Raw genomic sequence first — 25,800 nt, forward strand, 5'->3', positions numbered from 1 at the left:
CCTTCCCCTGTGCACACCGAGACCCCGGTGTCCCACAGCCCTGTCCGCCCCAGCAACTCGCAGGCTGGCCTGGGCCACTTCAGCCAGCAATCTGGGCTCCCCTGTGAACATGAGGAAGAGACAGCCACAGCCGCGCCGCCTACCACCACCTCCTCACAGACCATATGCCTGCCTAAGCTGCAGCCCTCCATCTCTGGCCGTCTCCTAAAATGCTTTATCCTTCACACTGCCCGTGAAAAGGGAGCTTTTAGGGACATCGAGGGGGAGGGTGGAGATAGAGAGAGAAGCACACACACATATACGCACATGCAGATTAGAGGTGAAAGACCTCATGAAATTCTCCTGAGGCATCACAAGCCCTAGCATTTTGTGTCCTCCCAAGGAGTCTGACTCCCTGTTTTGATGTTGACAATAAGAGACTAGTCCCAGTCAGTGGGTAACACAGAAATCTGCCTAAAGAATATCTTCAATGCAGTCTTAGTATATAATATGCTGATATTAATTCTCTTAAATAACAGAGAATAATAAACACCATTTTGTTGAATGACATTCAAAAATTAAAAGGAAATCTAGAATTGTCTCACTGTTATGAAAAGGCATTTAATGAAGTCATATGAGTGAAAAAATACTTAACTTCCATGATTACAATTTATTCTTCTAGAGAATATTATGAGCCAGATCTTTGGATTTTGTAATCAATGGAACCATATTCACACCAGCCCAGCACCAACTGAAAACAGAAAATTTGTTTGCTATAGAAAAAAAAGGCTTTGCATATGACGTACTAGTGTTTTAGAATAATTCATGCATACAAAAAATCTGACCCTGTAGCACTCAGATCAGACCACTGCTAAGATCAGTGAGAACTAAGATACCTACTCAATAAATACAGGTCATACATGTCAAAACTGCCACAGGCAGTTCAGGTTGTTATTTTTGTCCAAGATGCGGACTGCCTGCAGCTAACTTAACTCTCATATTAGAACACCAAATTTCTTTTATTCGTTCCCCAAGCTTGGACAGTTTTTCATCCCTGAAAAGACACACCAATTTTCTTAAAATGGGCATTACCCATAGGAGGGACAAGGCAGACAATGCTATGCAATTTCTTGTTACTCAAAACACGACGTAAAATAGGGTGCAGATGGCACCAGAATGTGGCCCACAGAATGCATCCTCAGCCTCAGAAATACTAATTCAAAACTGTCAGTACTGCAAGCTGTCAACACACACATCATAATTCTCACTTTAAAAAATTAGTAAAACTTGAATAGTGATCAGACATTCCATTTTAACTCTTATTTTCTATCAATCAGACAGAACTGCTGTCTCCAATACAAAAGTCATTGATATTTAAAATTAAAAATTCAACAGTATTATCAGTACTACAAGTATTGCTCTTTTGCAAAAAAAAAAAAAAGTTTTATAAATAACTGTTTGAACAACATGAAAGTCATTCTTAAAATATTAGAAAAGATGACTGTATGGTTAGCCTAATTGTTGGAGCCTATCTACTGTTTTACAATGGCAAATACTACTATAATTCAGGATGTGTTGTGCTTAAACAAACACAAGTAATAAAGAGTATGTGCCTGTGGTGTTATGCTGCCTTATGAATTTTTAATCCATGTTTATTTACTATAGAAAAAAAAAAAAGATGTTCTTTTCCTAACTATGTGGCACAGAGTAGGGAACTTTTGCAAGCTATCTCCCACTTCTAGCTGTGCTAGATTGCATGCGTGTCTTCTGTGTTCATCAATGTGAAGGTCCAGATGTAGATTCCTACCTCCCACTGATATCAATGGGAATTAGAAACCAAAGCAACTTTGAGTATTTTTTTTCCACAAGAGGAAAGGAAAACCGGCTTCGGATTAAAAGCTGGCCTTTCTAGCCAGCTCCATTCTGTTCAATGTAAGAGCAATTTGGAGAAAGCCAGTTGTCTTTTTCCATTACAATTTGAAAGTGAACTCATCTACTGTGCATGTATAAGCCAAGTGCACTAGCAAAGTTGACCCAACATGCTTTTCTCGATCTTACTGGGTTATGGAAGGTGTTATACTGTTTCCATTTTATTTTCAAACTAAGTTACGGATTGTCTCCTAGGCTTCCCAGCTACATATGGATTCAAGGCAGACTTCTTATTTGGAAAGAATCTAAAATATTTGATGCTGTGAGGTAGCACCACAACATAATGGAATAGCACTCACTTTTCATAGAGGAAACCCTAATCTATTTATTTCCCTTTGAAAGCTATGGCCTTTGGTTCTACAGATTATTGTACATGTGGCACTTACTCATTCTTGTTATGAAAGAAAACGACTTATTACAAAAAGGACTTTTCCAGTTGTTCTTAAACACTAGTGTGTGGTCTAAGCAGTAAAACTGCTGTGGGTAGTTCATTTGAAATGGTATTTGCGCATTACTTTTTATATTACAGTTTTTAGTTAATTTCAATATTTCCCTCAACTATTACTCTAATAATGGACTAGTTCATTTGTTTTTACTGTTCATCCAGTAGGTTTTTGTATGAACCTTGCAAAAGCATGTTCTGCATTTACAAAAGAGGTTAAAGTTAAAATTCAGAAGTATCAACTTCCTAGCTTTTACCAAGTGAAATGCTAGCCATGGTTATCAACTTTATGATTGCCCAGTTAGTCATCTGTTTTTCCCCAGCATTACTGACTACCAACTCTTCTTTTAAACATTGATGGCATGGGCATGCTTCTTGCACAGCGGCTTATCCTTCTTGGAGTAGAATGGCTGACCTTCCAAATTCACATGGCATACCTAGAATTAATAATAAATACAATCAGGAATCATTTAAAAAAAGAGAGAGAGAGAGAGAGAGAGAAAGACATGATTATCAATTTCAACTGTATTTCTCTTCTGCCCACACTTGTCTTTGGCAGAAGTGCATCTGATTTCCTGGATCTAAGTGCATGTCTTGGTAGTTTTCCTACTCCATGTTGAGGTTAGGCTCTGGTTTGCATCAGGTCTCCTCTCTGTACTTTCCTGCTACCACTACCCACTAAGTTCACTAGTTTCCATTAAAATGAAGTCTGGGTACACAATCCCCTAGGCAACTTCTGCATGTCCCAGCAGTGCTTGTGTAGACCATCAAAGGATAGTGGCACACTCGAGTACATGCAGCTAGCTCAGACTTTAAGACCTAGATTCTGATCCTTTAACGTATGATTTTACAAAAGCTCTGGTTAGGTGCCATGGTCCCAGGGGTACCATCCTTCCATGGTACCATTAGATACTCATTCCTATTATTACTTTGTCTTGGTACAGGTGCTTATGCGACCAAGGTGTGAGTTATTCAGACAGCCGGTATCATTGAAAACTAATTACTTATTCTTACCAGGTTATTCTTCAACCCATAGAGTTCTCTGCCTGGCTGCATAAGTGCCAGTGTTGACATAACAAAGCATGTGAGAATGCATGGCCAAGGCAGGGCAGCCCAGGTTTAGATCAGCTTAAACTGCCCTGGAATTGTGCAGGTATCTATACAGGGTAGTGCAACACCACTTGCAAGGTCAGAGTTGACTAGAACCACTTAAGGAAGTCAACACATCAGAATCTAGGAATAAGAATAAATGTTGTCGTCCCTAATGCTTATGGCAGGCTTAAGACCAGTGAGTGATAACGTCAGTGATGTGCTACTGCAAGTGGAAGGAAAATCACATGAAAGGATATGAGGACAGCATATTAGAAATTAAAAGTCATGTGTTTATTTGCATTTGACCTAACCTACTGAAAGAAATAAAGTTAGCTCCTACAAAAAATGCTGTGAGAACTGCATTAACAAAACTATCACCTCCATAGAAAATTGGGTTGCTAATTTAAATAAATACATAAGAATGCAGTTAAATGAACAAGCAAAAAAGAACACAAAATATTCCAAGAAAGTATCTTTTATAAGCGATAGTTTGTGAAGGAAATTCACTGTCTTAGTATTCCTTTCTATGTTAGAATTTCAAAAAGACTTCAATCTTCACAGGACACTTTTGTGTCACTCACTTCCATGTACCCTTGAAAGACCAGTAGCTAGTTTAGCTTTAGATATTTATAAACATCTATATACTTTCTACTCTTCAACCTAAATTTTAGAGTTCAACAAACATTAGAAATTGTCACTGTCTTTTTTTGGTGTGGCCAACATACTATTTTTAGCTAATTAGAGGTTCTAGATATTATTACCTTAGGAATAATATGTTGTAGAGCAGCACAGCTGTATTAGAACCATATGAAAAGTACTGTTTATCATATGGATTTTACTACTTCGTGTGCAGAGTGTGGGAATATGGTCACGCTATATAGCTGTACGCACACCACAGATTGATGAGTTTGACCACCTTCTATGCTAATTACTATTCATTCTCTCTAAACAGACTCCTTTTTGCAAGTTTCAACAAATATTCTGCATGGAAATACAAACTGCACTGCTTTGTAAGTAAGATTATGGCTATATTGTTCAGTATGGTGTTAATTTATTTTAAATCCTGCTTTATCTTTATTTGGTAAACATTGGAAAGAACAACAGCAATAGTGGTATGTATTACTGTACATACTCTCTAAAACTGGATGTTTTATTAGAAAGCACTTGTGATGGTGAAATTTAATAATTCTAATAAAAGTTTATGGAGGAGAAGAGAAATGACTTGCATCCTTCTCCATCAGCAAGTGAAAAATTAAATTCAATGCCTCTGCATCCTTAGGCATATGTTAATCGTTCCTGCTTTCAGGTCTTCAGATGTTACTTCACAATTTATGAGTATGAAGAAATGAGATAGTATTTGGTATAGAACCTACAGCACAAATGAAGCAGGTATCGTGCCAAGTGTGTCCGAGAGCTTCAATGAATTTATCTCCAGCTTCAACAGGAAAATCACAGCCATGGCATTTTGTGCTGAACAAAGCAATATAATCTAAAATAAAACAAAAAACAAACTTAGAACAAACTCTTAATGTAATTGCATTAAATCAAAGACAAATAGAAAGTTTCCAGAGGATGAATTTTTGGATTGTTTTTGCTCAGTTTCCTACTACATTCACTGAAACACTCTGAAATTTGCTTCTTTTCTTTATTTAAATACAAACTCAGTGCAAGCCCCCATGTCAGCATGACAGTTGTCATCACAAACATAGAAAACAAACAAAAAATTCATGAAATTTCAAGTTATGTTTCTCACATCAGTATTAAATTAGCTTTAATGTATGTGGAAGCTATTCGTTAGGACAAATATGGTCATGCAAAACACAATGTAATGCCCAGTGAGTGTTACGTTAAGGGTGGTATAGAAGCATAGTTTAAGTTTCCATGACTGGATTTATGTTCTCTCCACATTAAGAGAGAATATTATGGAAACCCCATACTGGCTGGTTAATACATCTTTACTTTGAATATCAAGTGTGATTTGGAAAGACTTGACATTGAAAAAGATTAACAGAAATTCTAAAGGTATATGGAATTTGTGAGAGTCATTAGAGGTTATGGCAGAACCTCTGATTTTGAAGGGTAGGTGCCAAGTCAGTCATGCTGTTTGGTTTTCATTCTTCACTAAGAGTTACTCTGATTTGTAAAATTTGATCTGCGCAACCATAAGGAAGGAATGTCCAGAGAGAAGTATGCCAGAAGGTCATTAAACGGACAAGGCAGGGCTTACAGAGAGAATACCACTTAAACCTTAACCTGCTTCCTGACCATGTCAGGCAACTCATTTGAATGGCAAGCACCATTCATTAAACCATATTACCCTTTCCATAGTTTGGGAAAATGTGGCCTTTTCCTCTCTTATTTGGCAAGAAGCAGTTCATTTGTTGCAGCACTCAGAAAACAAAATCTGGACTACTGCGTGCTGCATATCTGAGCAGAGCTGTCTTTTCATATATGTTGGTTGATCAGTTTTAGGGTGAGGTAGCAGTATCAGAGATTCAAGCAACTTATTAGAGAGAATGTGGGCAGCAACCCACACATGTAGAAGCGCTACCAGAACCCTAAAAGAATAATTTTTCACCCCATAACTTGTAGATTTCTAGTGAGCAGAATCTACCAGGAAACATAGGGGGACAGGGAAAAAAGCGTAGGGAGAGAAATGGAAGATAAATATCTAAGGGAGAGAAGTGAGGTATGGCATTCTGGGACATAGAGGCAAAAGACCAGTGCTCTTCCAGTCTATCATATAAAGCGGAGAAAAACACAGAGAGGGAAACACTTGTATATGTGAAACATGCAAACGAAATCCGTGCTGGATGGGTTACTGATTTTATTTTGTTCATCAGCTGCTTTATTCTTACATTGCTTTCATACAACATGAAGCACATGATTACTGAGCAGAACTGTCCAGTTTGCCATACCTTTCTCACAGTAAGGTTCCCCATCCTCCATGTGAAAGAGGCTATTCCCAAATGGCTTCTTACAAGCAGCACAGACAAAGCAACTTGTGTGCCAAGTCTGTCTTAGGGCATGCATCACTTCCTGTAAAACAAACAAACAAACAAAAGTCTCCAGCAGAATAGCATGCCCTGCAACTACCTACTGGAAAACAAACACAAGGCAGAGATGCTCTAAATCTTTCCCTTCTGTATCAGCCAATTCCCCTCCTCAAAAGAAAGAAGTATGACAGAAACTGGGCTTATTTGGAAAGAAAGAGGAAATAGGACTGCAGACTTTCTAGAACAATGTATTTGCCAAAATGAAACAACATAGTTCAGCCAGCTGTTTGTATCAACATGCCCAGTTGCTGTTGCAGAAGAGATTCTGCACAAAGATTCTGATTATTTTCTCCTTTGTTTTGAAACAACTAGTATGAACTCTTCAATGCAAGAGTGTGATTTGTTAAATAAATTTTAAAGAGTAATTTTCTCTCTAAGACCAAGAAATGCATGCAGGTGATAAGTGATTTAAGTCTGATGTTTCAAAACAACTTAGATTATGTACCAATTTCTTTAAGCTTCTCATAAGAATGCTTCACAAACTACTGTGAAAATCTAAAAAAATTTAAAAAAGAAAGTTTCTTAGATTTTTAACTTATGTGATTAGTGAAAATGAGTCTGCGTGTCTGTTCCTAGGCCATGTGTTCATCACAAACAAATTCTGTGCAACTGATGTTCTCTTGAACTGAGTATCCAGATTTTATCAGCTTCTTTCTTCTATCCAGTATGAAGCCATCTCTATTACTGCTTCATTCTTATCTTGTCATACAGAAGTCCTCCAAGTCCAAAAGCTGCTGTACTGAGCTCTGATGCATGGTTACCTGCTAATTCGTCAATCTTATTTGTGCCCAAGACAATGTTTGACAGTGTATCTCTGTCAAACGGTCCAGATTTCAAAGGGCCAGCTGCTTAACTGGTGTAAATTAATTTAGGTTTGTTAACTTCAGTGAAACAGCATTGATTTACACCAGTTGAGAATCTAGATCCTATTTTATATTACTTCCAATTATATACATAGACTCTGATTCTCTTTTAAAGATTATTTTTAATCTCTATTGACTATGACAAAAGGGATTGAAGTCCTCTTCCATGCTTTCAATCCAGTGAACAGACAAAATAGTCTAATTTATGTTTGCCATATATCTCATTAGAGAATCACCATTTGAGATTCATTAACTTCTGTTACTGTTTGCAAAACAACTATCACTGATAAATAGGTTTGGATCCATTTATGAACCTCACTGAGTTAAGAAGCAAAAAACAGATTGAGAAATCTTATTAATATAAACAGAGGCAGCTGGCATCTTTGCTATTTTCCTGATGAAAATCCATAATGGGAACTGATTTGTAGCAGCATTAATTAGGTAAGTTAAGTCAGTACTCTGCTGTAAAATTACTCCTACTGCTGCAATAGCAAACAAGACTTCGTTGGAGCCAGAGCTTCACCATAGATGTCTGATACTGCCAGCCCTAATTGGCAATTGCAGAGAAAAAGATCTAGTCTGTCAATGCCAACATTTAGAGAGATGTCAAAAGGTGACAGCTAAGCAGTGAAAAAAACAGTGTGGTACTCCTTGCTTCCTCATTTAAGAGAATGTCATATATTCACTATAACTGCATGCATAAATACGCTGCTAAAATTATCTTACGGTATTCCAAACTCATCACCATCTAAGGTATACATAGAGCAAATTTACTTGTACCTAAGCATGAGTACATTAAGACAAAAGTGACATCTATTTTTGGCTTTCTGGAATTCAGGTCTTTATTTATTCTGTATTTTCTTAACTATAAGAAGTCAGCAGAATTCCTCTTGGCAGCTGTGTTGCTAGCTACCAGTGAGGTGCAGCAAGAACGATGGGTCTCTTCCTGAGATCACTGACTTCTCCATTGAAATTTAGACTAAGTCCTGTATAAGAAAAAACCCCCAGTTCAAGTCTTTTACTATAAATATAAGGAAAAGATAGATAAAAGTAACATAGTGTGTACTGGATAGCAAAGAACTATCCAGAAAGTACATATTCTGTCTATGAGTTGAATAAGGTACAGAAATATCCAAGATTTCAGATACATAAAAATTATTATAAAATCATATGTTTCTCATTCTGAATAATCAACAGGCTGGCAAATTATTATTAAAAAGGGGGAAATAAATAACTATCTACATTCATTGCTTACAGTCTGAACTATTTCACTATTTCAGTGAACCACACAGTTGGAGAAAGGGTTAAGCTTGTTCTCTTACCCCCATAATCTTAGTGTGGCATCTGGCACAGGTTGGTGCAAAGAACTGTTCATAACAGCGCTCACAGTACACACTATTCTGCTCTTCCACAAAGCACATATCAGCCAAGGATGTCTTGCAGTAAGCACAATTGAATTCTTCTGGGTGCCAAGAGCGACCCATGGCTACCAGGAAAGGACCCCTGTAAACAATTGTAATTATCTTATTTGTATTGCAAAAAGATTGAATGACCCTTCATTACAAACCTACATTGTTAGACACCGCATACATGTATAACAAGCATTCTACTTGAATCATGAAGGTGCATATTAAAATAAGATCCAGAAGCCTGAACAGAAATGGTCTTTTTCAAGATCATTACTCAAACACTTTGCCGATTGGTTAAAATATTTCATTACTGTTTAGTCATATACATTGGATTTACAGACAACTGTTGGAAAAATCATCGTTTTCATGTCTGTGTAGCTATAAGTGGTCTTTGTAAACAGCTGCAAAAACAACAGGAAAAGGCCAAGGGCTGTAAAACAGAAGATAATGCTACTATTTGAAAGCATAAAAAGCAGGTGAATTTTCAAACCTACACACAGACACCTCACAGTAGCTCCTAAAGTCTCCTGCCTTCTTTTCATCTGAGAGAGCACTGCATGCAGCATGTTCTACAAATGTGGGACTATCAGATGACAACTCTGTTGTATGGAAGACACATTAAATTCATTTTGGTGATTTACTCTTGATTGTAATTAGATATAGTGATTATTACTGGAGTCTTTCCATTTCAGAATATATGAAGGGCAATAATCAGCAGTTCCACATCACCAAACTAGCTCCTTTTAGCGGAGGAGACTGTCATTAAACATGGATTACTTAAAGTTGGTTAGCAGTCCACAGGGTAACAATGGGCACTGGTCCAGCAGAATGAACTGGAAGAGGAGAAGGGAGAGGCATGCTATGAATCACTGGTAATAGAGTGTAGGCATTATCTTTCTCCAGACACAAAAGCAACAATTACATTTGGCTGCTGTTCCAAAATGATGTCTCGTTCCTTTTCTCTCCATAATCTCCCCCCCCCGCCCCCGCCAATGAAGTTGTATGTACCTCCTTCAAGGGTACCTTAGGACCAGAAACTTGTTTAAAAAACAAACAGTGATTTGCCACAGCATCCAAGAAACAAACAATTAGCACGTATAACTTTACAGTGATAAAAAGGGAACCACACAATAGCAAAATGAGCTCTGGAAATGTTAAATTAATGAAGCAGACAACAGACATCTCTGCTGGGTAATTTAACTGAGTCTTAGGCTCTGGTACTGTATATTAATGTACAATAACCAGTCTCTGATAATTTTTTTCTGCTTCATCCCTCTTCAAAACCTCATGACCTTACCGAATTATGCTGTTACAGTGTCCACAGAGAGGCGTTCGGCTGCTGGCTGGAAAACGCTCAGCCCTTTGAACTGTTCCCCGGGCTATTGCAGGAGCCTGGGAAGAAGTTGAAACTGGAGATGGGTAAGCCGAAGTTGAGGCAGGAGATGGTACTGGAGCACCCCTTGGTAGGATGTGCTTTGTGACAGTGGTGGTGGTTTTTCCAGGTGCAAATTTCTGGGAAAAGGCTTCATCTGTTACCCAGGGAGGGCGACTTGCAGGCTCAGCGTTGGCAGGGGTGTAGGAATGAACTGGTGCTGGTGCTGTTTTAAGTATTCCAAAAGAAACCAAAAAGTATTTTAAAGTCTTTTCTTCCGATGGCAAAACAGCAACACTTACTAAAGGGTCCTCCATGATACACACAAAAAATAAAAGCTTCAGATGACAATTATGGCCTGTCCCATTATTGCTCATTAATTCTGGACTGAAGCCAAGGATATCAGCACAATCACTGACTTCTAGTCCACATGCATTACAGAAGTCACTGTTTGCTGGCTTTTACAGATTTTATGGAGACCATTTTCAAGGGCATCTCTTCATTTTCTAGTGGGAATGGATATGACATTTCTATGATAATTTCAAAGACTGCCATATAACCTGTTTAAGACAGGTTAAAAATAGAAAGGCCAGATGGTGTAACAAAGTTTTAGATGGAATTCCCCATAATTTCAATAAGTTATGCTTAAATTTTGATTCCACTATATTCACTAAAATTCAGCATTTTCCACAGATGTCACTTCATCTGTAATTTGGAGATTTTACTTCTAGGTTTCTGAAGAAAAACAGGCTCACACAGGGAACACAGGGATAGAGAGCACTGGAAGCGATATTGAGGGAGCCAGTTCAGCTCACATGACCAGCAAGACAAAGCCAACAGCACTTAGAGGAAGGCCAGGCTTGCGGTTATGACTGATCTCAGTTCAGTTCTTGGCTCTGCCACAGACTTCCTGTATAACTTCGAGCAAAGCGTAGTATCTCTGTGCCTCAGTTCCCATGTATATAACAGAAATATTACACTTTCTTTCTTTCACCCTTTGACTATCACATAAGATCTTCAGTGCAGACTATCTCTGTGTTTGTGTGCACCAGCCTCTAATCTTGGGTGGAGCTTTATCACATAAAAATAAGCAGAAGCTAGAGCATGCACATACCAACAAGTTTTCCCATTGCCCTGCTCTTTTCAAAACATCAGATCTTGCATTGTGTAGGACTGAAGTCACTGCCCAAGAAACTGCCTCACTTTGCCAAGTACAGGAGCACTAAAAGCAGTTATCCTTTGCAAGGAAAACAAAGTGAGTGATTGTTGGTTTGTGTGAGGAGGAACAGAAGCTTGGAGAGTTTTGCCCAAATGAGAGAGCACAGATTTGGGAAGAGAAGTGAGTTCTGCCATCTAGGCAAACACTCTGTGTAGTAGATCCCAGTGACATTTACAGTTTTAAGGGGCTTGCAGGTAGAAAGGTATTTCAACCAAGAAGAGGGTCCGAATGTAACATGGATCTTTCTGGATAATTAAGTGAAGATTATGTTCTACATAACATTCTTCCCTTAGACCACACCCTGCCACATAGAATAACATACACTGATTGCTGGCAATTGCAGGTGCTTAAATTGCATATATATCAATCCACTGTGATCACCCTAGCGATCTCTGATTTTCTTGAGTTCAGAGTTGAATCTAATGCATCTTCTTGATAAAACTTTCATATGCTAGAGCATCAACAACATTTCTGCTTCATAAAGCTGTATCCCACCTTAGCTTGAGGCTTCTTTTTTTTTTTTTTAAACTGGGAAATGGTAAACAGTGTTTAAAGATTTCAGAACAGAGAGTTTATATGCAATCTCTTTAAATCCTGAGGCTGTTGCTATTTATGTATTACAGTATTAAGCTAGACAAAATTAGAAGGCAATATTTCATCTCTAATTGGTGAGTTCAAAAGGCTCCCACCTATAAGGCTCTGTAATTAAATAAGGTGACTTCTAGTCACTCAGTTTTGTGAAAGGATTCTCCCTCCCCCAAGAGCTAATCCCTGTTCATGCAAAGTACGGCAGTGTATCCCACAGAGGGCCTAACAAAATGGTCAGATACTCAAATACAGAGTTCCAGAAGTGAACAACAAATGCAGTCCAGGTACCATTTTTAGGATGTCTTTTTCTATGATTGTCTTTAGTAAATTCAGCTTACAACCTGTTAGTTTTTCACTTTTTCCTCCTTAATCTCACAATGTCGGTGTTCTATTTTTCCAGTTTGTTTATTCCAACCAATGTAGACAGTATATGATTTCTCTCGGTTCAGATTAATCTAGACTCCTTTGAAGGATAAACACTGGGGAAGGGTCTTTGTCTTTCATTCTCTCTACCTTTTATTTCTTTTTACTCTATCTTTTCTACTTGCCGCAGTAAAATGAAGCAGCAACAGAAATTTTTTTCCAGTTCCTGAGAGAAGATACCAGGGGAATTATTGCCAAATGACAAATGTTGGGTGTTCGCAACTGCTCTGAGTTCTCTTTTCAGCCATTAGCATTTAATTTTACAGGCTGGATTTATTACAACATATTCCCCCCCCTCCCCGTGTGAGCAGGTTGGACTTACTATTGATGTAAAATAGTGTCATTGCAATGTATTAGGAAGGTTTCACTAACTTTGAGATTTTAGCTATTTTTATTAAGAGGGAATTATTATCTTATAGCTATATCCCTAAGCTTATATGAACAACACTCTTGTCTTAGTAGCTACTGCCATACAAATTCACCTTGCTTGTTTATGTCTTTCAAAGTCTTCCAACATACACGCAACATGTAAAAGGTGCTGTTTGCTAGTAAAAAGTACTAAGATTCTGTATATCAGAGAATAGATTCTCAAAATACCAGTATTGTATGAGCTGACCCCTAACTGTTAAAAAATGAATACTTTAAATAATTCACTAACCCAGCCTCTATCACGTTGTTTCTCAGCCCTCAGACTCTTTTAGAGTAGGAGACGAAGAATGGGACTATTGTTATCCTCAGAGAATAGCAGGAGAAGAGGTCTCTCTTAACAGCCATAGGAGCAAGCCAATTCCTTGCTTCTGGGGAATTTGGAATTCTACCCATCAGCTCTTCATTTATGGTCAATAGATATTTTCCCTCCAGAAAAAAAGGCGTGTTACCAAAGATTCATTTAGTAAAGATTCATATAGTCTCGAATGAGTTAGTCTTACATACTAGCTTGCACTGTGAAAACAATTTCCCTTTTTTTTCCCCTTTGTTAGTAGAACATGTCATTGTTATTCTTAACAATAATTTTCCAGTAACAAATGTAATTCATAACCTCAACTGATTTGGCTTGTTCTACACTTAGTGGCTGCATCCTTGAAGCCCCGAATTTTCCTATATACTGTTCCAGTACATAGTAGATGACAGACAAAGCAGATAATGCAACAAGTCCTTTATAAAAAGACACTATTATATTCAGAAGAATTTAAAATGAAAGATGACACATAACCTACTGTTTTAGTATTGAAGGTGCTTAGGAGTCAGTGAAAAGTTCATTGAAATCTGTAGGAATTTTCTACCAATTTCTAGGAGAATGGATCAGGCCTTTACACTTGAGCACTTTTACATACATGAGTAGTCCTGTTTGGACCTAAGGATTTAAAAGGAAAGATCTGCTTTCTTACTTTTAGGTATCATGTTACTTCGTAGTATAAAACTGGCGTTTGAGTTGCTTGGAATATATGAAATCACTATTCTAGACTGGGAAAGCCCAGAAGAAAGGAATACACAAGTATTTTCTGCCATCTAGTGGACCTTATTCAGAAAAGAAGTCTATGCTCCGTTTAAAAACAGATTATGAAATTTATGGGACAGGGAAGGGAACGATTTCAGAGCTCACAGCTTCTCCTATAGGAAGAAAACAATGATTTTTAGCAGCAGAAAATTCCCACCGGAGTTAGGTTAGTCAAAGTAGCATCTTTCTTTACTTTAAAGTTAGACTTACTGATTACTCCCATCTGAGCCAGATACTTAACAATGCAGTTTCATTTTGAGATTGGTTTCAGTGTAAACAAGATTTAGCCCCATTGGTTTTTTTCAATCTGAGACAGATTTAAATAGTCTTGTAAACCCTCTTAGTGATTGACTCGGGTTTCTGGATATTGCATATATGTGGCTGTTGGTGGGTGTTTTGATCTGGAAGTTGCTGGCCCACATTTTTAAGGGAAGCAAGTTATCTCATTCCCATTAACACTGACGGCTAGCATAAAGACATTCCTCTTCTAAATTCTACATTGCAAATCGTTAGAGTAGTCTCCACTATTTTTGCCTTTTCACACAATGGATTTACAAAAAAAGAAGTCTAAGAAATTCTTTGCTAAAGTGAGAGTGCAGTTACTGCAAATGCCTGAAGTTGCACTTGGACTGGAAGAAAAAGATGTATCTTGTGATCTCCTATGCCTTAATTTGAGAACAGCTGGTCCTCTCAGATTGAGGTTGCATTTTACACTGCAGGACAGAATTTATAGGCATTGACAAAGTTGGGTAAGGAAGTTTTATAACTGTCTTGTTTTGAAGTACTGTTGATCTTTCCCAACTGTGACAGGAAATGCCGTTTCCTCCATTTCTTCCCAACTGACAAATTTCCCATTTGCTCAGGACTGCAACTGCAACTGTCTCTAGGGTCAGCTCATGTTCCAAAACCAGTATGGAGTGCTACTACATCAAATACATAAAACTTTAAAAAGTTACCAAAACAAAACCCAAACATCTTCAATAAAATCTCTGTCTATAATCTCTTTTGTACCTGAGTCACTTTGGGGTTCAATTACAAAGGTATTTTAGAATACTTTATTGGATATTTCAAACTCCTAAACAATACAGGGGGACTTACTGTTTCTTCCTCTGTCAACTTTAATGCTATTTGAATTTTTTCTTTGTAATATATCACATTAGATATTATTCTGAATTTTCTCTTGTTCTCTAGAGTACATTATATCCTTGCAGTGCCTGCAAAATAAGAATTTTCCACACACAGGCAGACAATATATACAGTTGAAGTTAAGTTTGTTGTATACATAGTGACACAGAACAGAGTTTCCATACTGTGTATTTTAAGCCTTTATTGGGAGGCAATGGGGCGCAAAACCAGCAATATAAGGTATTGCAAAGAAGATGCCCATCACAGGAGAAAACAAAAGCATTGCCTCTTATTCAGAGTCTAATTTAACAGCCACCTTTTTCTTTAACAGATACAGCTGCTAATTGGGTATAGTTACAGATTTATTTCTGTGGCAGGTTTGTATATGGAGAACTGGAGTTTATACTTCCCCCAAATGAGCATGGGGCTTAGAATCAATCAGTGCATCTAGGAGATATGTTGACTTGCCACAGTTTGCTCTGTTCTGCATTATGGAAATAAATCCTCTGTCTTCATCTTTCCTTCTTTTGCAAGACAAAAATAGTAACATTTGCCTTCAGTGAGAACATGGTATATGCTGACACACTTAACCAAAAGCAAATGAGGAGAAGCTGAAACCTTTATTTACTTTGAGACCCTTAAATAGCTCATGATAGTTCTGAACTAGCTTTTTCCACCTTTATATCTCAAATATAAAGATCAATCAACTCATCTGTCTGTCTGCTTTATGTTTAAGTAAAATGTCTGCATTGGTTTCATTTCAGTAGATCCAGAGATACAGCATTACAGAAGACAGAGTTTAAGACTGTTAGAATTCTTGGCCTTTTCATATTTACTTGACTGTCAAGATATAAATCAACTTTTAAATTCTCTTGCTAAGATCAAAACAAGCTTAATTTGAAACAGAACTGCATTTAGACTTATATTGCTGCCTCATTTAATTTCTTCATTTTGAAGGTTCATATTTTGGTCAACAGTAGTTTTAGAAGTTCACTCCATTTGTAACACATTAATACAAAGGGATTTTAAATAACATCAAGGAGCATATTTTCCACATGAATGAATAATCAAATATATTCCTTCAGTAACTGGATCTGTGGGAAATGGAAGCATAGCATTATAAGTACTTTAATAGGTTATTCTTTATTTCAAATATAAGCCTGAGTTTGAGAAGTTCAATATATGGCCTTATCTATTTTGTAAATATATCCTACTCAAGCTACCTTCACTTATTTTATCTCCCTCCTGAGTTGTGCGTTCTTAAGCTATTTTATCAATTCTGAAGTGTCACTGGGCTCCTAATTGGGTGCACTGGGTTATTTTCCCAATGTATTTCTTTTGAAAAATCAGGCTATGCATTTTTTATTACAGACTTTTCCTTGCTTTTATTCTTCTTCCCCCATTTGTTCCACATTTTCACTCCAAAGCAGAATACAAATACAATATAAACCTTGATCTTCAGATAATCTGAAGCAAAACTAGCAAATAACAGTATTTGGTTCCATGTATATAAATCTTTCCTGATATGTGTGTGTCCTGTTGCAAAATATGCATTCTTTGCATTTTCTTTTTCTAAAAGAAATGTGCAGGTGCATTTCTGTTCTGAATCCTTTTAGTACTTTGTTCTGAATCCTATCAGTACTTTGAAGTCACCTTACCTGGCTGGTAGACAGAGGGCTTTATGCTGGCAGTAGTAACAACTCTCTGTTTTGAAGTAGCAGAAGAAGCAGGACTTTCACCGTAGCTTCCAGAAACTGGCATTGGTGTATATGACTGGCTTGTGTTTCTAAAAGCAAAATGAAGGTATAAGCAACTTTATAAACAGCAAAAGTTACTGATTATGAAATAACAGATCTGGCAGCTTCCAAAGCATTCCAAGGAGAACTGTCCTTGAGAGCTACAGAGAGAATACTGTGAGGTTCATTAGTCTTCACCATTGCTAAGAAAGGCTTGGACAATTATTTGGAAAGAAAAATTAGCCAAATAAGGATTTTTGAGTAATGCCAAGTTGCTCTTGTCACAGAAAATAGCTTACTGAAGGAATATGACAAATTTATTAAAGGAACTCTCAGTTTAACAAGGGATCAAACTTCAGGAACATGCATACAAAGTTTGGGTTTTCTGTCCCTCTACAAACAAACAGGCCTGTTCTTGTCTAAGATAAATCAATGAGGGACATCTTGTTGACTTAAAAAGATACTGACTCAGCACAATTACTACTACTACAAATACTAACTACTGTTTATAAGCATTGTACTCTTCTCAAAAAGACTGTAGTGACCTTTAAAAAACATTTCTGCAACTAACTCTTTTCCCTATTTAGACTGAAACCACAATTTACATTCATTTTTCTAATGTTCAGATTCAGCTAACCCAAATGCACGTGATATGCAATATTATGATGCAATTTCTGCATTCCTAGATTAAAAACATTTGCTCAGGATTCCAAACATCAACAAGAAATAGCTTTTCTCTATTTTATGGCTTAGATGGTGATTCTGAGTTTGATTACAGTAACACATTGAAATATATGCCTCTTCTACTTGCCTATAATTTAGGATGATTCTAGCTGTAGTGATTTTGCTTCATAGACCACTAAAAGAGCATTACAAACAAAGCAAGCAAGAGAGAATAAAGAAGTACAAGTAAGGGAAGCAACAAATACTGAGATGTGTGCAGTAATAAAACCCATTCACTATTGACCATCACTCTTACTCACCCTGAAAGCATAGTTTTACTTTCTTTTTCCCTTCAGTTTCCCCACCTGTGTGAACCAGATCCCTATCCATTTGTGGTGATAGTTTAAGAGTTATTTCCATAGTGGCTTTGTCTACAGGAAAACATTTGTCAGCATAAGAAAAGAAGCGTGCAGCTTTGCCGGGCCATTGGTCCATCCTGACTTGTACTTTGACAGTGGAAATAGATGCCATCTGGAGAGAACTTTACATATGGCAAACTCAATAAATTCCTTCCAGTACAGGTAAAAAATGTTCTGACAAATGTAAACTTTTGATTTTTAATTTTGAACAAAATAAACCTATCCTCACAACATAGCTTTTTGCTACTCTGACAGTGCTTATACTATAGATCTAGTTTGCATAGCACTACTGCCTCAGGCTAATTTATTTTGTCTATTTAGTTAGACCTAGAAACATAGCTATTGCTACAATGACTACAGCTAATTATTTCCGTACCTAGTCCGGGGCTTAGGCCTGGATTTGGGTCCACTATACCACGAGTGAACAGGACTCTGTATTCACTGTAAATTCTGTTAACTGTGCTGTGGTTTTGTAACCGCCAAAGCTGTTCCAAGCACAGTAAGACTTTTTACTTTCCATTCCTACCATCTATTTCCTGTTGATGCCTCCTCATCTGTAGTGCATAACGCACTGTACTCGGGGTCACGGGACAGAGGATCATTGCTCCTACCGTAGCACAGACAGGAAGATGTACACTTCAGTAACACTGGCTTCGCATACAGCTTTCAAAATGCCTTTAGCTAAACACATACTATCAAAAGACTTTTCCTTGTTTTAAAATCTACTACTCAAGGTAAACTAGACAGAAAACCAGTAAAACATACTTACCTTTACAGGATCAGTGATCAATATTTACAATGTGGATTAAAAGAGTTTAAATCATGTGTCATACAGCCTTAATCTGAAAATGGCATACGCTTAGCAAAGTCTACTCCCAGATGTGCAGTTCCATTGGTAGAAAGACTCATTTGAAGCTCTCTTAATGCACAAAATATATAAAGAAGTTCTGAGCCAGATTAGTGACACTTACACTGTCATGAAGAAAAAAGGTTATTCAAAATTCAAATGTTTCCCAAAGTTAATAGCATGGTAAAACCATGCCACTAGATTTCCTTGTATGTTCAGAGGAATGAAGTTGAAAAAAACAAAACCAACACACACCAAAAAAATGTATTTATAGTACCAAAATCACAGCAAAATTAAAAAAAGAAGTCAACTACTGAACTCTTTCACAAGTGCATATTAAATACAGTAAGGAAGATAAAAAGGCTTGTCAAAGAGAAAGAGTTACACTACATCATTAAGGGTTTTAGTGAAGTTAAAAGATTTATCAGAATTTCTGCTGAAGAAAAGGAAATAGCATGTGATTAAAAGAAAGTAAGAAAGAAAGAAAGAATAAAAATATGTCCTAAGGAACAAAGATGCTTTAATGGAACAGGAAGCAATGGCATCTCGAAAAGCAGTGAAAGCACCCTTACTGAACTGATCTGTAGCAGCCAATGGCATGTGACAAGCAGCGAATTAAATACTGGCTCTGAAAACTATTAGTTGTCAGAAAAAGAAAGAGTAAATATTTCTAAGCAGATCATTTTTATGTTAACACTTCAGTAGATGCCTACTAGCAGCAATAAACTGGTTTGTTAAGTGCTTTTAAGGTAGAGTAGCTGCACAAAACGTTTTTATACCTCTTCTTTGACTGGTAGCTGATGGAGGTGGAAGAATGCCGGTTGAAACTAAAATGAGACAAAAGTTGTATTTGAAAAAAAAATATAGCAAGAAAATTGGGATATCTTGTCCTATGGTGAATTTCCTTATGAGTAAGAGGTGCTTTTAAGTGCTAAAGTAAACAACATGTACATATTTATAATCATATAAGATCAGTATTACATTTTGCTTATCTTATTTAAGCCAGGAATCATAGTGAAACCTGAATAATGGTAACATAAATAAATCAGCCGAGTATATTGCTCTATAAGTCACTCTCATCCAGTTTTGCTCGTTCTTTAGTTGTGGAATTCTAGTTCAACCACTGGACTGTTTGCTTTGACATTCACCATTTATTTGTATTAACATAGAAAAATAAGTATGAGTTTCTTTTTGTGTCATAAGCTTAAAGTCGCACAACCCCACAGAAAGGACAGGCTGGAAGCAGTTGAAGCAACAACATCAAGCCATCACGTTCAACTTTTCCCTTGCAGTACTATTCTGCTGTTCATTTACTAAACAGAGTCTTAGGTAAACAGGTAGATTTTTTTTTTCTTGGAGAAACAGCATCATTTCAGAACATAAATGATTAATTTATGTAAATGCAGAAAGTACTTAAAAGCCCGCACAATGTAATATCTGAGAAACAAGAGGATTCAGAATGAACACAGATCCTGTCTAAATGCAGAGCAGTGCAGGGCTGCATGGCATCAAATCACATCCCACAGGAGCACAGCCCACATTTGCCAGAATTACCAGAAGCCCATCATATGCCAGTTATTTTCCTAGCTTCTGGAGAGGAGTTTTTCTTCCCTTTACCACAGACACAGTGCCTGGATTAAACCCCTAGAATGACAGAAGCTACACCTTCCTTTTAGAACCATAATTGCAACTCTTTCCATCGTTTCTGTTTTTGTATTCCCAGAGTGCTGTCTCGCTGGTTGCCCTACTTTTACCCCCCAGATGGAATAACCAATTGCATAAAGAGCTTTGTAGCTTTTTTAAAACACTCCTGTTATGCTTTCTTTTTTGTAAGTAAGATCATAAGTGAAAATGTAAGATAACATTGCAGACTTAAAAGTAACACAACCAGTTACGGATTAATGACTTACTTCAAACATTCCTCTTTAAGAACATTTAGGAAAAGATTTTACTCATGTTAGGTGTTATGCATTTTGGCCTTGCTCACAAAAGCAAAATCACTGTAGAACTGAATCTACCAAAGTTTAAAAATCAGATTTAAATAGTTAAGGACATTGATCAAGAAATGCTCCTGCATTTTCTCGGCGGACCTTCATAAGGTATCTAGAAGGAAAAAAACCCCAACAAACACTGGAACAATGGTGGTAAAATCTCAGCCTCATTCTACCTGAGCATGTTTTACAGGATGGGGATACTGTTGTAACTAAACTAAGGTCATCCATATTTTATTTTGTACTAAAACTATAAGAAATGCTGCAATGCTCCGATGGTGGATGTCAAGCTGAACCTGGATTTTTAAGTCTGTATTTTGGCATGCTAGTGCGTTGCTTGATTTCTAAATGAAAACTATCAGATGCTCAAAATTTGAATTATAAATTAATTTAGAGGCCAGTTTTAGTCCCTTATGTCTGAATACACTAGCTATAATACATGACAGTTTTTAAAACAAACATGGAAGTAGTGTACAAAGAACCTATTTCAGGTGCAACACAGCCCTCCAAAACCAGAGTTTGCTTCTTGTACCTGATCATCAGGGAACCAATTTTTTACAGGTCCTACAAGTTTCTGATTTGCCTTTATGTTCCAAGGCTTGTTGAATTACTGAACTTCCAAGAGAGGTATTAGCTAACACAATAACATTTGCTGATAACGGCTTGAAGCTTATGTCAGCATGATAGATACCTGTGTCATCCATTGGCAAGTAAGATTTTAGGGCAGTAGTGTATAAAGCGGATATGCTGTAGATCTTGCATCTTTGACTTAAATAATTGCCAGGTACAAGCAGTAGGTTTTAGTAGTCTGATTAAAGCATTGCTTTCTGAAATGGACTGTTGTTTTTCATAGATTCACAGAATCTTTCAGGTTGGTCCTCAGGAGGTCTCTCATCTAACCTCCTGCTCAAAGCAAGGCCAGCTCTGAGGTCAGACCAGGTTGCTCGGTGTTTTATCCAGTTGTGTCTTAAAAACCTTCAAGAGTGGAGATGCATAGCCTCCCCAGACAACCTGCTTCCTTTCAAAGGGGCAGGAAAGGGTAAGATGGTCCATGCCTCTAACGCAGGAGGTAAAAGACATTTGAATTGGAAGTCAATTTTAATATCTCATGGTGATCTTTTTATCCTTATTACTCATTAAAATTGTGATTCACACCTATTAGTCCATATTGATACATAACTACTAATGAATTTATAGTTTCAAGGCCTTGCACTGCTTCCCTTCTCCCCATTAAAGGAATGTGAAATTAAAGTGAAATGGATAAAGGCTCAATCAAGAAATAGTATTATATTAGCTCCAAGATAGCCATGCAAGTAGTGTCAGCAAATAGTAGCTATGTTTATACTAATTTATTAGCTGTTTATATGTAAATTATACAAAATTGTTGCTTAACTGTTATTTCCAAGACAAACATAGCTCTTTTATGGAAGAGTAGAGTTATCCAAAAGATATCTGCATCTAATTCTTATACCAAAAGCTATGCCAGCAGTTGTCAATCCATCCCAAGTAACTGTTATACTCTATTCCTGACCAGCATAGCTACCACACTTCAATGTGAAGAGTGCCTATTCTAGGATTCAGAAGGTCTATCCATAGTTCCGTGACTAATACAAATGAATTATGAGCTTCCTAAATGAATAGCTTTCAGTTAAAAAACCCATATGCATGCATTAACCATTTTGTGAAAACATGCCTTCTACCTACTTGGGCAGCCTTATTCTAAGGATTTTCTATGATGATAAACTGTCTGTCTCTGAAAGGTTTCTAGATATCTACCACTTTTATAACTCTGGTGTAAACACTCATGATGCTATGATTCACATATTCATAAGGGTTTCCAAAGTCTTTAGATGACTCCAAGTATGGTCTTATAACTCAATAGTCCAATTTTAGAATGCCCCCCCCCCCCCTTACTACCACCATTCCCAGGGTCCAAATCTTTTTCTGTCTTCACCTAGTCAGATAGCTTCACAGAATAATAAAAACAAAATCCAAAGGAAATTTTATTTCTGAAATAAAGCCATTTCTTAAAACTGGAAAATTTGTAGTTTTGGCATTTTAGAAGTACGATGTGTTCTTTAGCTCTCCCCTTATGTCCTCCTATTCAAGATAATCAGAAATTGTCAATGAGTAGGATTTTTTTCACTCAAGTGTAAAAATGCCTTTCTAATCTTGGATGGACAATAAAATAAATCTGATTAAGATTTTACCAATGGAGTCCTAAAAGCGATATATAGAAAGCATCTGTGATTTTATCTTTCTGCATTCCTCCAAAATTGTTCATTAAATGAAAATCTTTCATTATTTGATTGTTTTTCTTGAAGGGGAAAAACTAGAGCCTTTTGTAATATCAATGCTAATCTCAATGAAATATGCATATATTGCAGAAATAAAAAGTATTACATGCAGTACAACTACTACATGCAGGCTTCACAGACCTATTATTAGCTATTATATACAATTCTCACTGAACTTAGGAGAATACCAAGGAAATCTCTTATGCAGGTATGTAAAAATATACATCTCATAGCAAGATTTGTATGGGTCCTAAGATATAGGCTGATAAAACATGAATAGATGTTCTCTGGCCAGAGTAGTCACCAAGGCTTCAATTTAATTTCAGGTTCTGACTGTTGGATACATTTCAGTCGTCAACTGAGAGAAACACTAAAATTGAGTCTTTTCTGTAGCTCAGAAGACGTAAATAGGTTTTGCATGCCAGTGTTTAATCAAGCTCAAATATGCAGTTATTGTTGCTTAGGAAGCAAGGGACTTTCTTTCCCTGGTTATAAGAGGCTTTTAACTGTCTCCTACAACAGCTATGTAGGACCCTCTTTTCACAGAGATATGTGATCATTCCCACTGACTAAAAGAGATTTGTTAGTAAAACAAACAGTGGATGAAATAGTACTGGTGACATTTAAGACCCTAATCATACCACAGGATTGAATGAGAAAGCAGCATAAGAATTACTTCTGAAATGCCTTGAGTACTCTCCCAAGTAACAAATGATAGGACAAGCGGAAATGGCCTCAAGTTGTGCCAGTGGAGGCTTAGATTGGATATTAGGAAAAATTTCTTTACCAAAAGGGTTGTCAAGCATTGGAACAGGCTGCCCAGAGAAGCGGTTGAGTCACCATCCCTGGAGGTATTTAAAAGACATGTAGATGTGGCACTTAAGGACACCGTTTAGTCGTGGACTTGACAGTGCTAGGTTAACAGTTTGACTCGATGATCTTAAAGGTCTTTTCCAACCTAAAGGATTCTATGATTTTTCACAATGTGAAAATTAGGTCCTCTTAAGGTATTTTATGATGGACATTCATGAATAATGAATTCCCTAAATAAGTCATCACTTTGCAATTTTCAAAGTTCATACATAAAACTAGATGTCAGTGGCAGTAAACACCCTTGCACCTGTTCTTACCTTCTATTCTTGGTAACATTCTGGTGACATTCACCAACCAATAGTTTAATTGAAACTAGAGTTACAATTAGTGTAATTCCACTCAAATAAACAGAATTACATCAGCAGTTCATTTTATTTCTTATGTTTTATCAGCTCCATGCTGGAATTACATCCACTATGTAATTCCCATGGCTGTAAACAGCCATGTTTACATCCTAAATCTCAGAACTCTTCTGATCTTCTGTTCTGTAGCTATTTCATTTTTGCACTGGTTTCAGTGATGTACAGCCAACCAAAATGCTTTCAAGTATGTACCTATGCATAGCACTTAACTGCTGCTTTGTATGATACTCACAAGAAAGATCATTATCATTCTTGATGTGTAGCCTTCAAACTTGCATGCTTTGTTCATTTCAAATATCACCTTTGAGTGATTCCTAACTACCTTTTTACATCAAGGTAAGACAGACATGGATAATTATAATCTCAAATGTGTTGCTGATTCAGTTTTTCATTATTTCTGAAGATTGTGTTCAAATAATAAATCTTAAAATCTACTGCTTCCTCCTCTGTTAGTCTTGACAAGGAACTTGAGTTAGTTAATGAAAGCAATGAAAAGGCTTAGCAGTGAGGCAGTACAGCAGCATTCCCTCTTTCTAGTGATAGATGCTACCTTTCCCCATCAGTGGTCTTTCATTAGTCATGATTAAAAGCATAATAAAAGAAGGTCTGTGATTCCTGTGATCCTGTGTTTTCACCAAGAAAAAAAAAAGTCTGTCATCCTCACCCAGCATCACTAGACAAAGATTTTAATTTGGCAAAACTAGCACAAACCAACCAACCAAAATACCTGTGTTCCAAAAGGATCTTTTGGTCACATACCCTAAATCTAAAACTTAGGTGTTTCCTAGCTTGGTTTTAATGTGAAAGATAAGCAAGAAGGCTATTCCTTCAAACACATCATGCTTTTCAATAGTCTCTGCCAAGCCAATCTCTTAAGAGGCTGAAACTGGAGAGAGCAATACAGAATAAAACCAAATTAAGTTAAAAGAAAAAGAAGACAGCTTTACAAATATACCTAGACTGAGATGAGATAGCAGATGAAATAGTGGAGGCTGCTAATGACATGTTCTTGGACCCATGGAAAGGCTTAGGCTGTGAAAGAGAGCTGGGGGCTGCAAGCACTCTGCAGGAGACACAGTAAAAGCATGAAAGCATGTACAAAATAATTTAACAGGGACAAAAATAGTGACATCAGAATCAAGCTTTGTTGGAGTTCAGATACAGGAGGACCGCTGCATAGTTACCAGGAACAGGTTTTCTGTAGCATACATCTGCAGACTTACAGAATAGCACAACCAAGCACATTCCTACAGAACACAAGACAAAATGCACACATTATGTAAAAATCTTAAAACCAGAGTCTGTTGATAACTAAGACAGACAATATTTCAGGACAGGACTTTTGTCAACGATACATGTTTTTATCTGCAAGATCTGAAGATGTTTGAGTCTGAATTGAAGCTAAATTTTTTAATATGGAAGCAGTACCAAACAAAAGATTCTCCTATTTAAAACACAAGTCATTGGCATGCTTAGTTTAGTAGAGGCATTTATTTTTGAAGCATATATTAGATAATCCATTTTCTTCATGTTACAGTTTCAGCTGTGGGATAAAGATTACTTGAACCATAGCATTATTTAATGTGAAAGTGCCTTACAGCACAGTTCTGAATTACA

At 37.0% G+C, this 25,800-nt stretch overlaps 1 protein-coding gene across 1 annotated transcript in view; it reads right to left on the reverse strand.

Annotated features, from left to right (window-relative positions):
* Positions 1–2,333: 2,333 nt before the first annotated feature.
* The window catches only part of LDB3 (LIM domain binding 3), a 118,997-nt gene continuing 95,530 nt past the window's right edge, over positions 2,334–25,800 (reverse strand). The window contains exons 11-18 of the mRNA XM_010567877.1: positions 25,139–25,246; positions 19,440–19,487; positions 16,654–16,781; positions 10,068–10,368; positions 8,684–8,864; positions 6,361–6,481; positions 4,816–4,931; positions 2,334–2,787 (exon numbers count right to left, since the gene is read on the reverse strand). Of these exons, the coding sequence (XP_010566179.1) occupies positions 2,698–2,787; positions 4,816–4,931; positions 6,361–6,481; positions 8,684–8,864; positions 10,068–10,368; positions 16,654–16,781; positions 19,440–19,487; positions 25,139–25,246 (1,093 nt within the window). The 3' untranslated portion in view covers positions 2,334–2,697. The remainder of the gene's footprint in view (positions 2,788–4,815; positions 4,932–6,360; positions 6,482–8,683; positions 8,865–10,067; positions 10,369–16,653; positions 16,782–19,439; positions 19,488–25,138; positions 25,247–25,800) is intronic.

The sequence above is a fragment of the Haliaeetus leucocephalus genome, unplaced genomic scaffold (genome assembly GCF_000737465.1).
Source record: "Haliaeetus leucocephalus isolate CR32 unplaced genomic scaffold, Haliaeetus_leucocephalus-4.0 Scaffold229, whole genome shotgun sequence".
NCBI classification, from domain to species: Eukaryota; Metazoa; Chordata; class Aves; order Accipitriformes; family Accipitridae; genus Haliaeetus; species Haliaeetus leucocephalus.